The 15,127-nt window shown below is 35.3% G+C and overlaps 1 protein-coding gene across 3 annotated transcripts in view; it reads left to right on the forward strand.

Moving 5' to 3' along the window:
- The window catches only part of RAB28 (RAB28, member RAS oncogene family), a 63,171-nt gene that overhangs the window by 18,428 nt on the left and 29,616 nt on the right, over positions 1-15,127 (forward strand). For all 3 annotated transcript variants that reach the window (XR_009277669.1, XM_058839036.1, XM_058839035.1), the window contains exon 4: positions 2,947-3,076. Coding sequence is in view for 2 of the 3 variants with exons in the window: in XM_058839036.1 (XP_058695019.1) it covers positions 2,947-3,076 (130 nt within the window). In the remaining variant the exon portion in view is untranslated. The remainder of the gene's footprint in view (positions 1-2,946; positions 3,077-15,127) is intronic.

Consider the following 15,127-nt stretch of genomic DNA (forward strand, 5'->3'; position numbering starts at 1 on the left):
GGGAAATTAACTGAAATTAACTTAGAGATGCAAGATATTAAGGAATAAATTGCACCAAAATTGGAAGTGGATGTTTAATATTAGGTTTGATTGATGAAGAAAGAAAGATAGCAAGGGGAAAGTTGGGTGTCATAATTCTTAATTTCCTTTGAAGGAACTGATGGAAACTGCTCCTCAGAAATTAACAGCAACTATATAAATATGACAAACAAAAACTCAAGTTTGCCAAAGAGTTGGTAACATTGGAGGAAACAAGATAGATTTGTATTGCTGTCATAAGAAAGTAGGAGTTAGAGATATCTCAGTAGGATTTGTTGCCCTTCTGCAAAGCTATCCATGTGTAATGACTTTTAGCAGCCTTCAAAAATTTTTCAGTGTTGGTGACTGTTATAGGTGGTGTATTTCAGAGCTTTGCTATTCTTACAGTCTCCATAGGGTTTTTTTGTTTGTTTGTTTGTTTGCTTGTTTTTACTGTACCCTTGCTGTAATCTTGCTGTGAGTTAAACCTATTGCTGCATGTCGTATTGATCACAGATTTGTAAGAAAGCTCAGGGTGGAAGGATGTCAGGAGGTCAGTAGTAAAATGCTCTAAGGAGGGTCACCTGAGAGGTGGAACTAGGCTGCTCAAGGATTTATGAAGTTCCTGATTGTAAACTTCTAAGGATGGAGACTGAGCAACCTCTGGTCAGCCTGATTTATTTTCCTCATGGTGAAAAAACTTTTCATTAGATACGGTTTCAATTTCTCTTATTTCAGCTTATGCCCACTGAGTTTTATCTTGTCATGCACTACTGTGCAAGACCGTGGCTCATCTTCTTCATTGCTTCCTCATGGGCATGGGAAGGCTGCTTTTAGGTACCCCCAGGGCCACTTCCTCTCCATGCTGAAGAATTTGGGTTTGTTCATCTCTTCGTCATAAAAAAAGTGCTCCAGCCTCTGATCATCCTGCTGGCCCTTTGCTGAAGTTACTCCACTTTTCTGATGTCTTGAGGGGCCTAAGGATGTGTTCTGACTGGATGTAGTCTTTTAGATACAATCCAACAAGTGCTGAGTAGAAAAGTTCCCTGGTCTGGTGGCTGTACTTCTGCTAATGCAGCCTAGGATCATGTTGGCCATCCTTGCTGCCAGAAAATGTTGCTGGCTTGGATTTGGCCTGCTGTCTGATAAGACCTGCAGGTCATTTTCAGTTGTCCCCCAGCTGGTCATGTATTACTTCCCTCAGCCTGTATTTTATTCCCTCCCAGCTGCAGGACTTTGCACTTATACTTGTTGAATGTTGAAAGGTTCCTGTTCACCCATTCCTTGAGCATGTCTGCATAGCCCTTTGTGGTAACCCTGCCCTCAGGCACTTTGGCTGATCTTCCCAATTTAGCGGCTTCTGCTAACTATGTATAAAAGCATATAAAAAGAGAATTTCTGTTACTTTCAAACTTGTACCAGCATCATCATGCCTGCCGTAAGTCATGTGTTTGTTGAAGCAATCAGTTTTGATTTTTTTCCCACTTCTTTCATATCAGTCATGATTTCTAAACTTATGATATTGGTACTGGTTTCTTCTAGTGTACCCTTTTTTTGACATTCAAATGTCCAAAGATGGATGCATTATTTCACCTGGAATGTTTTATGCCAGTCATATTTGCAAAATATGCTTGACATATTCAGTTGTGAGCTGTAACTCCTTGGTCCTATTATATAGAACTTCCTTCGAGCCAGATGCTTCCTACTGTGCACTTGATTATTGCTTCCTTTGAACTTGTTGTGGTATTTATTGAATTGCATCCTATTAATTTTACACTGTTTGTCATCATAAAATCTAAACTCTCCTCAAATAGTCTTGCAGTCTGTACTAGTTTGTTGTCAAATGTGAAATTATTAATTGTACACTCTTTTTTGTGATCTAAGGCACTCCTTTTGACTATCAGTCAAAACTGGGCCCAGACAAATGTGTGAAAGAACTTGAAAAATCTTTTCTATAGACAGTAGGTCATTGACCCAGCTATTTTTGTATGGATCATACTGTTTTTTCAGAATATTTGTAAAAATTTCATGTGAGAAACAGTGCACAGATTTAGGGCTTTTTTAGCCAGGTGTGAACTCCATGACAGCAAATGTGACTGAAGCCAATTCAGACTTTATTCCTCATTTACCAGATACTGACTTTATTATGGTGAAGTGGAAAGCAGGGGCAGAAGACTCAATAAGATCTGAGAGCTGATCTTAAAATTCTGGAGCGGATGGGGATGTCATTTGGACTGTTAATAGGCTGTGCTTTCTAATATTGGATATTTATGCTGAGGAATTGTCAGCAGTGTCTCCTTTGAGTAGTTGTCATATGTAGCTTGGCCCAAAACCTCTGAAATATATGGGACTCCTTTTTGAGTTCTCACCATGTCTTCAGGTTCTCTTTTGAAACTTTAAAGCTCGCCAATACTTCTTACTCAGCTTCTACAGCACTGTACGAATGGCATCTGGCCTTTATCCCCAAAACACATCAGAAACATGACAATGTGCAGAGATATGAAATTGAACTGCTTTTTTTTTTTTTTTCCTGGAAAAGGGAACATTGAAACTGCAACTAATATTAGTTAAAATAAAAATCCTTCTCCAGTGTGATTTTTATCTTCCTATTAGTGTGAAATGCTGTTTTGGGTTTATCAGAAAGCATATGCAGTTTGTACTATTTCTTATATAACTAATTGTCCTCTTGACTGTGTTGCCTTTATTTTTTCTCAAACATGGATTTGGAGCACATGAACTGCAGGAGAAATACTGTAATAATGTATGTAGTATAGAAATTTATAATTCCTGTAACTGACCCTCAAAAGATACGATGCTGTTATTTGTTAGTGCTCTATTTTATGACAATAATAATTAAGACTGATGCAAATATTACCATGTTAAATTCTTTTACAATCTGTAACATTTTAAACATGTCTTTTTATTTAGGGTATTCTCTTGGTTTATGATATTACCAATGGCCAGAGTTTTGAAAATTTGGAAGACTGGTATAATGTGGTAAAAAAAGTGAATGAAGAATCAGAAACACAGCCACTTGTGGCCTTGGTTGGAAATAAAAGTAAGTTACTAATATTTACATATTAATTGAAGCTCTGGAAGTGGTTTGTTATTAAAGAAGCAACATAAGGTATTTAGCAAAATGCAACTAAGTACTATCTTATGTTTTTTTTGCTGTGTACAGATGACATATTTGGGTGTACTTCAGGATTCTGGCTCTGAGCAGATAGGATATGTTATGGGACTTGCTGCATCATGCTTTGCCTAGCCTGCAGCTTCTCTCCCTGTGTCTTCTTTGCTTGGAGAGCAGCAGACAGGAGTAGAGAGATCACTTGCCTGTATTTGAATTTGCTAGGGCCCCAGGATATAGCCATGGCATGTGTCTGGAATGGAGAATCAGGGAGCATTTCTGCATGTAGTAAAAGGTATATTTCATGGTTCTGTATGTTAAGAGACTGCTGCATCAACTACTGATATGTTTTAAAAAGTTATGCTGTGTGTTAGGCACAATACTTAGGAGTTGCTTATCAGATTTTTTTTTAATGTTATCTGTGGTTGTGCACATCAGGTGACTTATTTGTGTTGTTTTGGGTTTTTTTTTTAACCTCTTGTTTTTGATCATGTAAGTGTGACAGAACGGTTTTCTTCTGACTACCAAAATATATCACTTTGTACAATCATCACTTAGATAGTTCCTTAATTAGATGGATTTCAAATTTCCCCGTTTGCAGCTAAAAAATCTTACACAAACATCCTTATTAGCATATCTGATGTCTTGATCCTGGCTTTCTTACCCCTTTTTCTGTTGAAGATGATAAAAGCAACATATCAAAATTTTAGAAACAAAGTGGTAGAAGCAGACATATAATTTCTAAACAGTATTAACACTTTTATTTGAACAACAGAAAAAGATTTTATTTTTTTCACTTTCCAAATAATTTGTTTCTATGTTACAGTGACCATGTCATGAAGAAATCTGAGAGAAGGACCTTATCCAGCAAGTTAGAATTGTTTAAAATCATTTGAAAACAATGTCGAGACAACACTTTCGTTCAGAATCATTAATTGTAGTCGTGCTACAGTGATGCTGTAACATTTTATGACATTAATTATGAAAGACTAATTTCCTGTGAAGAAAACAGAGAAGGTCTTAGAGCTACAATATATGAACAGCACTTCTGAAAGTGTAACACTGACAGTGTTGTACTCTAGCAGACCAGAGTCTATAATGCAGATTCTGTTGAAATTCAAATGAAAAATATTTTTCACTCATTTTATTTTTCCCCAAAATTGGACTTCCTAGCTGGAGTTCTGCAAATCTTATGTATTTGCAGTAAGATACACTGTAGCATAGCATTAAAAAGTGTTCCTTTGCTGAACTGGCATAATAGATGTGGGAAATGATACATTGGTTTTGATTTGGAGGCTTTCTATTTCTGGTTTGCTTTTCACATGTACATGCCCGCAAATCTTTAATATCCAAGTGTTTCCTTGGGAGCACCTGGAAATAGAATCTGGTTTCTTAGGTGAATTTTCAGATAAAGGCTGACACTGACTAGTGAAAGGGCTTTAATTTTATGAAAATAGCAGCTGAAGGAGCAGTGCTTGCTGCCTTGTTTTCCTTCAGAAGCTATGCATAAAGAAAAGCAGCAAAATACTGATTTCATGTGATGCTAAGGATGTTTGTTGCTGTTTCACATGTTGAGCATGCAGGGGATACTGTTCAGAGGGGTTTTTTCGCTTCATTTTTATTTCAGCATGATAAAAATTAGACTTTGAAAGTATATTGTTTTTCTGAATTCTACAGTAGGATAAGAATATTTAGAAGGCCTTTCACCACAATACTAAAACGTTAATAGTCTGTGAGAGGAAACTGTAGTCAGGCTCCTGTTGTTACATAAATAAGAAAAGGTGTTCATATGGAAGAATGGTGTTGATGCTCACATATTATGAAGAGATAAAACTACTGGTATTAGCAAATTATTAAGGAGGAATCACTCTGTTCAACTTCTTTACTTAGTGAGTGATAAAACAGTCATACACAATGCAAGAGCAATAACAGGTTAAGAGCCAGGAAAAGCCATTTGATGAATTGATGAACTTACTTGACCTCATGCATCCTTCAGGAGAAATACTCCAGTGAGTGGTTTCTGTCTCAGGGTTGTACTTGTTTTTTTTTGACCTGTACATGTCTTTTAGGAAAATATCCAGGTAAGCTCACTGGAAGACTAGAAATGTCAGTGTCCACAGCCAAGTTATTCTAACATTTAACTTCCTTTCTGATAAAAGCTTTTAAAATTTGCCAAGAATGCAGTAATTTTCATTCGTAGCAACTGTAAAGCTTCGGGCCAGTATTTAGATGCCTTGATAAGACTTTGGAAGCTCAGCCTCTGTTTTGGAACTTTGGCTTAGTTACTTGGGCTGTCCTTTGTCTGTTTTCTCTTACTAATACTGTCTAAAAGACGTGTATTTTTTCCATTTTTGGGGGAGATATACCTGGATTCTCTCAAGGAATAAAGCTATAGCTTGGAAGAAAACAGAAATATTTTTCTACACAATATGATACAGAAAATTGTGCACTTGAATTCTATGAAATGAAGATAATTTCCCTGGGTAATTTTGTCATTGAAAGCGAATTATTTGATACATAGCAGTATATGGTGCATAATTGTTCACTACTGTTAAGTCATGCAGTCTTATAGATAATTTATTAGTGGTTTCTAGTATCAATTTGTAGTCATTCTGTTAAATGTTAAGTTTGCAGGGATTTCTCTAGTATTCCATAAAACTTGAAGAAATTGTTCAGTACTGATTTAAATGAATCAGTGCTTGTTTTCACTGTTCTGGTTTATTGTGTATTGCAGTAGATTAGCAGCATGAACACAGTAAGCTGCTGTGTGTATTTAAAGCATGATAATTAACTTCAGAGTGGTGTCAAGCTATTAAAATGTCCTGTTGTGATTGTAAGAGGTTAAAATTTACTCATGAAACTTTGAAAATGTAATTTGTACTTCAAAAGCTCCAATCAGTTGCTGGTATCTCATCCATCAGAGATTTATTTGAAAATAGTAGAGCAGTATGACTTGACACCTAAATGGAATTCTGGACCTTCCCACCTCTCTTTATTTTCTGTGGGTTTTACTTTTTTTTTTTTTTTTTTTTTTTGTTATTCAGTAGTAGCTAAAATGAAAGACTGTCATTGCCCACTAATTTATTAAAAATAATTGGGAGAGCAAGATCTTCAGAGATGCAGATTTCCATTGTAAAACCAGTACTTTACTGAAGCTGGGTTCCTTCTGTGTGCTTAGTTTCAGTTTTCATTCTTTTTTCCTTCCTGTACCTTTTTTCGTTTTTCCATACCCTGTCCTACACATTTGCTTTGTACTGCGTATTGGGGAGTAAACCTTACTGTTAATTTTAACATTTTTTTTTAGAGTTTCGATGCAGTAACTCAAAACTTTTGTATATATATATGGCTGTTAAATACTTTGATTTGTATGGTATAAATGAAACAATAGTTATCAAGTGAATGAATTGTGTTTTGTGCACTTAGGATCTTTACTTAAGTTAGGTATTGATAAAGTTCAATGATCACAATGGATCTTCTAGTCATTAAGTGTGAATTAGAGTTTACCATGTTTCGTATGATTGTTATGTTTTCTTCCTTTCTACCTTGACTGCCTGATATATTTTCTTTTGCACTAATCTATAAGGAGTCTCCTCAAGTGTCATACCAGCATTTTCAGTGGATATATTGTAAACAAAAATTAACCCAGGTTGCATGGGAGCTATACTCATTTTGATTTATAGCTACCAAGATGGTCTTAGGGCGGTGGTTATCTGTAGCTTATAAAGGGGGTAGGAATTATCAGGTACTGGTGTATAGTGGCTAGATGAATGATTTCTGTTCTTAGAGATATTAACCAGATCCACTCCTCAATAAAGACTAATAACTCAGATTTTTAAACAATCTTCATGACAGATGAGGGCACAGAGGAGAATGCATCAACACTAATTAAGAATGTTGACCGTTTGTTCGTCTTAGCCATGATTAATTGAACTTGGAGTGCTATCTCTGAACAGGAAGTGGTATGCTGTTACATTGTGAAGTTTAAAGGTTACATTTTAGTGTACCCTTTAACTTGCCCTTACATACAACATAAAATGTTTTTACCTATCTTATCTGAGCAAAGAGAGAAACATTTTCCAGCCCAGATACAAATTAACATTTGGTGTACTGTGTACTAGTGTGAATCTGGCTGGTCATGGATCTTGCTCAGTCTGCTTTTTGACTCTGTTGCTGCATTATATACTTAGTCTCCCTCGTTGTACTCAGAAAATTTCTTCATTAATGCTCACTTTGATAATCTGTTTTATTTAAATTAAGAGCTATGCATTCATTCTCTTGTATCTCCCAACCTCCTCTTGTTTTCTGTTCTTGCTTCCTGTGGGCTTGCCCTTTTAAGGTCCTTCACCTGTAATGAAGACAAGTGTTGAGCAGTTGATGCAAAGACTCCTGTTCTTTAGAGTCTTATGCCTGATTAAACTAAAGTTCCTGTATGCCTGACAGCAGGTCTGGTCACCTGAGCCTTACACATGCTCTTGGAATTGGAGGGTAAACTACTTACATGTAGAGACTCCCTTAAAAAGAAAGCCTTGTCCTGTGCTACAGTCAATTTACAAACTCATTTGAATAAATGTAAAATGATAGTCTGCTTTAAAAAATATGTATAGAATATTTGTCTCAACCAGCTTGTATGATTAATAGAAAATTGCAGTCTTGTGGATTTATTTGTTTCAATGGCCAGGTAACTTTATTAAAAATTACTTTTATCAAGGAACTTAAATTAATGGAAAGGAAAACCAGAGGTGAAAATGATCTTTTATCCACCATAATAATATATTTCCAACCCATGTCTCAATGTGCTCTGTATTACTTTAGCAGTGGGAGCAACCTAGAAGCACACACATTTTTTGAGTGAGAAAATTACCTTGCTTGTCTGAGAAAGTATCTGTCTTGCAAGATTTTGATCCTAAATCATGCTTAGCGTAACATTAATAATGCTGGGTACCATCCATGGTGAAGAGATCTATTTAACTGTCTGTTAAATTGCCATGTGGACAAGTGTGCTAAACTGTGATTAGAGTTTGAACCTCATGTGCTATTCTTTGGAAAGGATCTGAACTTACAGAACACTATACAGAACAAAAGAAGGAAGCTTTATTGCTCTTGTGTAGTATTTACCTTGCCATATTGTATTGTCTGAAGAGAAAACACCTGGCAGGAAAGAAAGGATCTGTGCATATGTATTCCATTTTGGCTCCAGTCTTCATGTGACTTGCTGTGATAAATGTGTCTATTGCAAAGGATTGCAGATCAGCCCATGTTTTACATTGAGCCTTCTTTCAGAATCCTTCACAAAATGATCTCTAGGATGAGAAGGCAGTGGACACAGAAGCTGATAAGTGGTTAAAGGCAAATTTTTAGACTTCTGGATTTTCTTAGTGTGGTAGCCATTATTGAAGCATGTATACGCTGTATTTTTTGATGGTGAATCCTTTCTCTCATACTGCTCAAAAGATAATTAATAATCCTTATCAAATGCCTGTATTAAGTCCAGATAGTATTAGTTAGTAGTGAGCTTGCCTTTTCATTTGTGTTCTGCTGCAGTATGGGGTTCATTACAGACAATAGAAGCTGAACAATATACACAGCTTGCACATAGAAGATATGTTACTGTTGTACGGCTTGTCTGAGTTTGAGATTTGTACAGCTAGACAGAGCCCTGCCAACAGGGCAGGTGTAGTTCTATGAAAATCAATGAATTTGCATTCATTTGAACCAGGGAAATTTAGATCTGTGCAAACTATTTGCAGAAAATAATGTTTTCTCATTTGGGTCATACAGTGCTAAAAACAAGAAAGTGACAATAGTCATGAACTATTCCAACTAATAAACAGTTCTTATGCTACAATTTTTTTAATTTTAATAACAATGAAAAAATTGTTTTCTTCTTCCTACATGTAAAATCTTGAGGCTTCACTTGAGGTTTTTTGTGCACTTGAGTTTTGCCTGCTATGACTAACCAAGAACCACAACGAAGTTCAAGGATCTGGTAGACAGTTGTTAGTGTAGCTGGAACTCAAACACCAGTGCTGCAGAAATGCCAGTAAATAATATATTCTCATTCCCTAGCAGTTATGCTTAAATGGAGAAAAATCTGTAGAGATGTCATTGAAAAATGCAAATAGAAGTAAACCGTTTAAATACAAAGGTTAGAACAGTATATGTATCATATTTTTATAATAATACACAAATGAAATGCTGAGAGATCTCTTATGTTTCCTTGGATTTTGTCTGTGGTTTATTTAGTGATGTAGACATACGCCCAATAAAAAAGATGCTGCATAAACTATAGTTCAGGCTGAATGTGCTTCTGTTTTTGGTTTAGGTAGAAATGTTTTTTCTGGCTGCGTCCTTCATACTTAGGTCTTCTTACAACAAATGGAAAGCCCTTAATTGTACCTAAGGGAATAGTTAATCTACGGTGGACATATGGTGGACAAAAGCTGAGTCTAGTAAATGAAAAAAATTATAAACAGAAAATGTGTGAATGTCTGCACAGTCTGAGAGTTATGGGAGATACTGTGCTGTTGGATTGGAGCTTATTTTAGGTTAATTTGCTATTCTTTTCTATTAGTATATTAATAGAAGTCAGTGGAGCATAATATACAGTTTTAAAACACAGTCAAATTCATGTCTGTTTTATTGGATTGAAAAAAATTACCTGATTTTAAAACAGGGCAGAATTTCTTTTCTTTGCCAATTGTCCTGCTCCTATATTTGCCACCTGACATAAATGCAATTTTGATTTCATTAGTGGAGGGAAACTCTGAAATTTTTAAAAGTTATAACATTTGATTGGGGGTAGTTAATCAGTGTTAACCCTGAGCAGCTCTTGGGCTTTATGGATTCAAGCATTATATGTGGTTGCACTGCTCCAGCAAAAGGTTAAGTATTAATGGAAAATGTTCACAGCTCTTTTACTCAAAGAAAACATGTTACTTGTAAGTTTTCTTTTGATTTTACTTTTACAGTTACATTGAATGTCTTCATTCATTTAGCCATCCATAAAGCAAATATTGTTGCACATGCAGTGGATAATAAGTCTTTTTAGGACTACTTGTGTGGTATGTCACAGATCATTAACTGCAAGTAACCACCTGACTTGAGGGAAGTCTGGAAGCATCATTACAGTGAAGTAAGCTTTTATTCCTGTATCACTGCAGCACATTGATTTGTAGGAATGTCTCCACTAGCTACTGTGGAAATATATTCTCATATATTATTATTTGAAGGAAGTTGATGAGAGAGGATAACCAAATTTTGAGTGTGACTAGGACATTAGTACTAGGATTTCGGACAAAATAGAGAAAAAGACAAATGCTATTGTAGCATTATTTTCTATTTAAAAGCTAGATAAGTCAGTAAACTAATCTTTTTTTAAAGCATCAGAGTTTCAGAGTCAGACTGATAAATATAGCAAGAGTTGTTCAGTGTTTATGTGTGCTCTGCAGCTACAAGTGAAACACATGTAGTAGTTGAATACATTTAATACTTTGAATGGGCAGAAAATGTGGGAGAGAAATTTATTCCTAATCAGCAGGGAAAACCTCAGATTTTTCTTTTGATTTCAATAAATAAAAAGGAAAAAAAAAAAGAAATAAATAATAAAAAAAGACTTATTGGAAGTAAGCAGTCATTCCAGCTCAATTTAGGGAATGAAGGATAGTCTATGCTAATATAGGGAGTAATAATGGATAACCTTCACTGTGCAAGCAGATTTAAGAACAAAGAAGAAAAATTACAGGGAATGCATTGTGTGCCTATTTTTAAATTGTGTAATTGTCATGACATCATCATGTTTATTGGGGTTTTGCAAGAGAAGTGGAAATGAATGGTACCATTTTGAGTTTAGGCCACAGTTACAGCTCCATTCCTAAGACACTGTGGGTTTATGATACCCGTTTCAGTACAGGAATGTGTACTTTGCTAAATGTGTGCCTTTTTTGATAGAGCTTTAAGCATATTAATCACTTATGATCATGAGTTCTTCATTGTTCCAGTATTTGAGAAAGTATCTCTTGATGGAGTACCAATTCTGCTGCAGTTTCTTTCTACTTTCTACTTTGGAGTATTTTATCATGTGTTTTTGAGGGGAAAAATGGCGTTTGAAAAAAAGAAAAAAAGTCATTACTTATGTGTGTGTAATATGAGACTGTGAATTTGTTACCATGGGAGTAATTACTAAACCAGTATCAAACAGATCATTGAGATAAGCCTTTTAGTTAAATGCAGAGAGTATTGTTATTTATACTCTGTATTCCCAGCCCTTGTGGTTTGGAGGATACTTGCAAAATATGCTTGTTTTCGAAGGAGAGATCTATCTAAGACTTAGCATTAAATTCAGTTAGAAATGAATTAAGATGTACTGAAATGTGTTGGTTAAGGAGGGGGGAGTACAGGGATGATGAATGGTAAATTACTAGTCTAATTTATATACTTAAAATAGGGTTGTAAAAGAGGAGACCTTTATCTACATTGCATGTAGTTTCTATTTCAAAATACTGAGCTCCCTATGAATTTTTCAATATTTTAATATTTTTTTTTGTTTTTTAACTCTATTTTTTTTCCAGAAGTAGTGCTTAAGATTAAAAATTTTTGTTGTTTAAATGGGTGTAAATTTAGAGCACATTTAGTGAGCTACTCCAAATTTACTCTGATGTTTTCATGCTAGGCCCTATTTTATAATATTCTTCTGGATTACCTTTTTTAATCTGTTTAATATGAGGATTTTCTTTGGTTGTATAATGTCCAATATATTCACCTAATTATATGTGATAACAGGAATATACCATAGTGGTATAATACTAGTATATGATGGTAGAATTCATTAAAGTTTTGAAATATGTGTACAGAAAGAGGAATAACATTAACTCTTTCTGACTAACTGGAGAACTCAATCATACCTAAGTCATACCATTTAAGAGCTGCCATCAGGACTATTGCTTTTTGTTTCATATGCAAAACAAAAAGTAACTAAAAAAAGCTACAGCCTAAATAGTTGAATGGAACACACAGAACAGTAAAATGTCTTGGGAAAGGCTTGCTTTGGACAAATCGAGGGATATAATCATGATGTGTGTTGAGGACAGCTTTAAATTGTTGAATTTTCCAACCAAGCATTTTTTTTTTGTGGTAGATAATTTACCATGAAGGCTGGAAAAAACAAGGTTTGTACAGATAGCACACCTTTGATACTATGGACAGAAAGAGAGACTGTCAGTTCCTAAAACCTTACTTTAAACATTTACAGGAGACTTGGAAAGTAATCTGGTGTAGGCATGCAGGCGAAAGCAGCGTATAGGTGTTGTTGGTCATACTGTTAAGTCGAACTGTTTCAAAAATATTTTTATATTCTGCTCATAACATAGAAAATGGTGGCATTTTGAAGTCTACTTCTTACTCTCCCTCCAAAAGCATTGTGGAAAACCTTGACCCATTTTGTTTTGGATATGCTTCTGCATTGTCTCATGGAACGTGCATTATTATGCTTCTGTTCATTCTTCATTCTCCTACAGGCTTTGCTCCTGATGCTATATGTAGAAAAGCTGGTTTAATTTTTGTTTTATTTTTCCCACTATATCTTCCATGATGTAGGTCTGCCTTCCACATAGGTCTATGATAGGACTTGGTGAAAGTAATGCACCATGGATATTGTCCAGCTGGCAAATCTAAACTTGGGAGAAAATAACAGTGTAAAGCAAGCAAAAAAATCCCTCTCACAAGGCACCATACTGATCTTTCTGAATCAAACTGTTTGGTTCTCTTGGTTGAGATATTTTTTAGTCTGGTTGTATTGCAATTCTGTGAGGTTGAAAGTGGTTCAATCTGAAGAGTACTGAGTACTTTCCCAGTAATATTTGGTGCTGCTTTAAATAAAATATTTAGAAAGCACTATATGAATAAGTTCTAAAATCTTTTATTTCTTAAGTTGTCTCAAGCTGCACAATTGAAGTAAAGGAAACAATATAAGTAAAGAATAAAGAGCAGTCATTGTGGAAATCTCTATTGCCAGCTAATATACTGCCTAATTAATAATTTAGCAATTTTATTTGGCTGGCTTCTTAAAGTACATGTGTTAAGATGACCTGCTTTTACACTGTAAGTTTTGCAGTTTTATTTTGGGAATGGTGTATACAAAAGTTTATTAGAGAATGGTTACTGGTCTAGTTGCATGTTTCAATGGTTGATCACTAGGGCAATAATGCTGGTTTCTGAGCACAGCCTAAACTTTTTCCAGCTGCTTTATAGTGATATCTTGAAGCTTAAAATGTAATCTATATGGGTAAGCCACAAAAGCCACTATATATTAAAGCAGACTCTGACAGTAAATCAAAATTGAACAGCTGGCAACACTACTAAAGTCATAAACTTATTTATTAAAAAAACTAAACAGAAGAATTATATTAAAAAGAGAGGAATATGTTCTACAGACCAGTGGATATAGCTTAAAACCTGGAAAGTGCTGCAGATTAAGGGCCCAATTTATGAACATCTGTTCTGGCAGTTTCTGTGAGATTCTCATGTTCTTTACAATAAAAGTGTGAAACATGTTTTTCCCCCCATACTAATCATGCTTTTCTGCAGTTCATAAAACCTGCATTGAGCCTTATGCAACTGGGCCTGTCTGCTTTACACACTTGCAGAGTAATTACTATTCATGCAAGAGTACTATAGCAACGTCACAATCCCACTGTATACACTTACTCTCACTTGTTCCAAGCAGTCTCGTTGCCTTCAAAAGCACTGAAACAGGACTTCAGTTTCCTTCATATTTTTAAGCTTAGAGCATGGCAACAAACTAATAATGGAAGCAGGGCACTGGAGAGCAAACTGGACAGAAAAATACCTTGTATATTGTTTCTCTAAAATTGAAGCATACTTACAGATTCACTGTTTTGATCTTTCAGAGTCAACAAAACAACGGTTAACTCCCCTTGTCTCTTAATTTTTAAATAATTGATCACAGAAAGATTATTTTAATTGTGATGTTTACATGGAATAGTACCCTACTCTTTTTGTCATATTGACATAAGCTTTAAGATCTGATCTGCTTTGAGAGGGAACTGAAAAATCATGAGTTTAAAACTGACTGTCTAGTTCCATTGTTAGTGGTACTGTCTGGCTTTTGACATCAGTGTGGCCAAGATTTGTTTCAGTGATTTTAGCCACAAGCCTTTTTTCCATAATCAGGTTTGGTCTGCACAGCACAGGTCATAATATTTTGTTCTCTACCTCTTTCTTCATGTCCAGTAATTCAGACTGAACTAGAGATAATTTTGAAAGGCCATCTGATTTTCTGTAAAGCAGTACGTTGCTAATATCCTAAGCTCTGCTGCCATTAGTAAACAAAGCCTGGTTCTTGACAGTCTGTGATTAGGAAATGAACGTGTAGAAGGAATACTGAGCAAACGTGCAATAAAACCACTTTCCTTATCCTGAACAGATTATATTGCTTTACTGATGGAAGTGGTTATTTTTCATTTGAATGCTTTATTTTCATTTGAATTTGATTACTTTCACTTTGTTATGCCTTATTTATTAGGTTGCAAAACCACATGCTTTTGCAGTTGTTTAATCTGAGGGGAACACTTCCAGCTAAGAATTCTCAGGACAGGAAAATTTCTCTGTTCCTTTTGGGAGCTACCTTCTCATTTAGGGTCATACTAACTGACAGTAGGGAAAAGAAATTATATCTGATATCCTTTGGACAAAGAAATGTCTTGTTAGTAGCAAGGCATTTTCTGTTTCTATGTCGTCCATTTTGGAGCATTTTATAGCATGGATGGATCTCTGTCATGTTTATAGTGTGTATCCATTTCTGAAGTTGCTTGGCCTACTTTTTCTCCAGCTCACTTGTGGAATATTAAGAGCTGTATGTTTCAGCAAAATGTATATTGGTAATTGATAGTTCCTTCTGTCTTTCCACTGAGTGATGCTCTTATAATTAATTTGTAGTGCTGAGGACAGTACAATTAGGAAATAAAA

Source organism: Poecile atricapillus, chromosome 4 (assembly GCF_030490865.1).
Source record: "Poecile atricapillus isolate bPoeAtr1 chromosome 4, bPoeAtr1.hap1, whole genome shotgun sequence".
NCBI lineage: Eukaryota > Metazoa > Chordata > Aves > Passeriformes > Paridae > Poecile > Poecile atricapillus.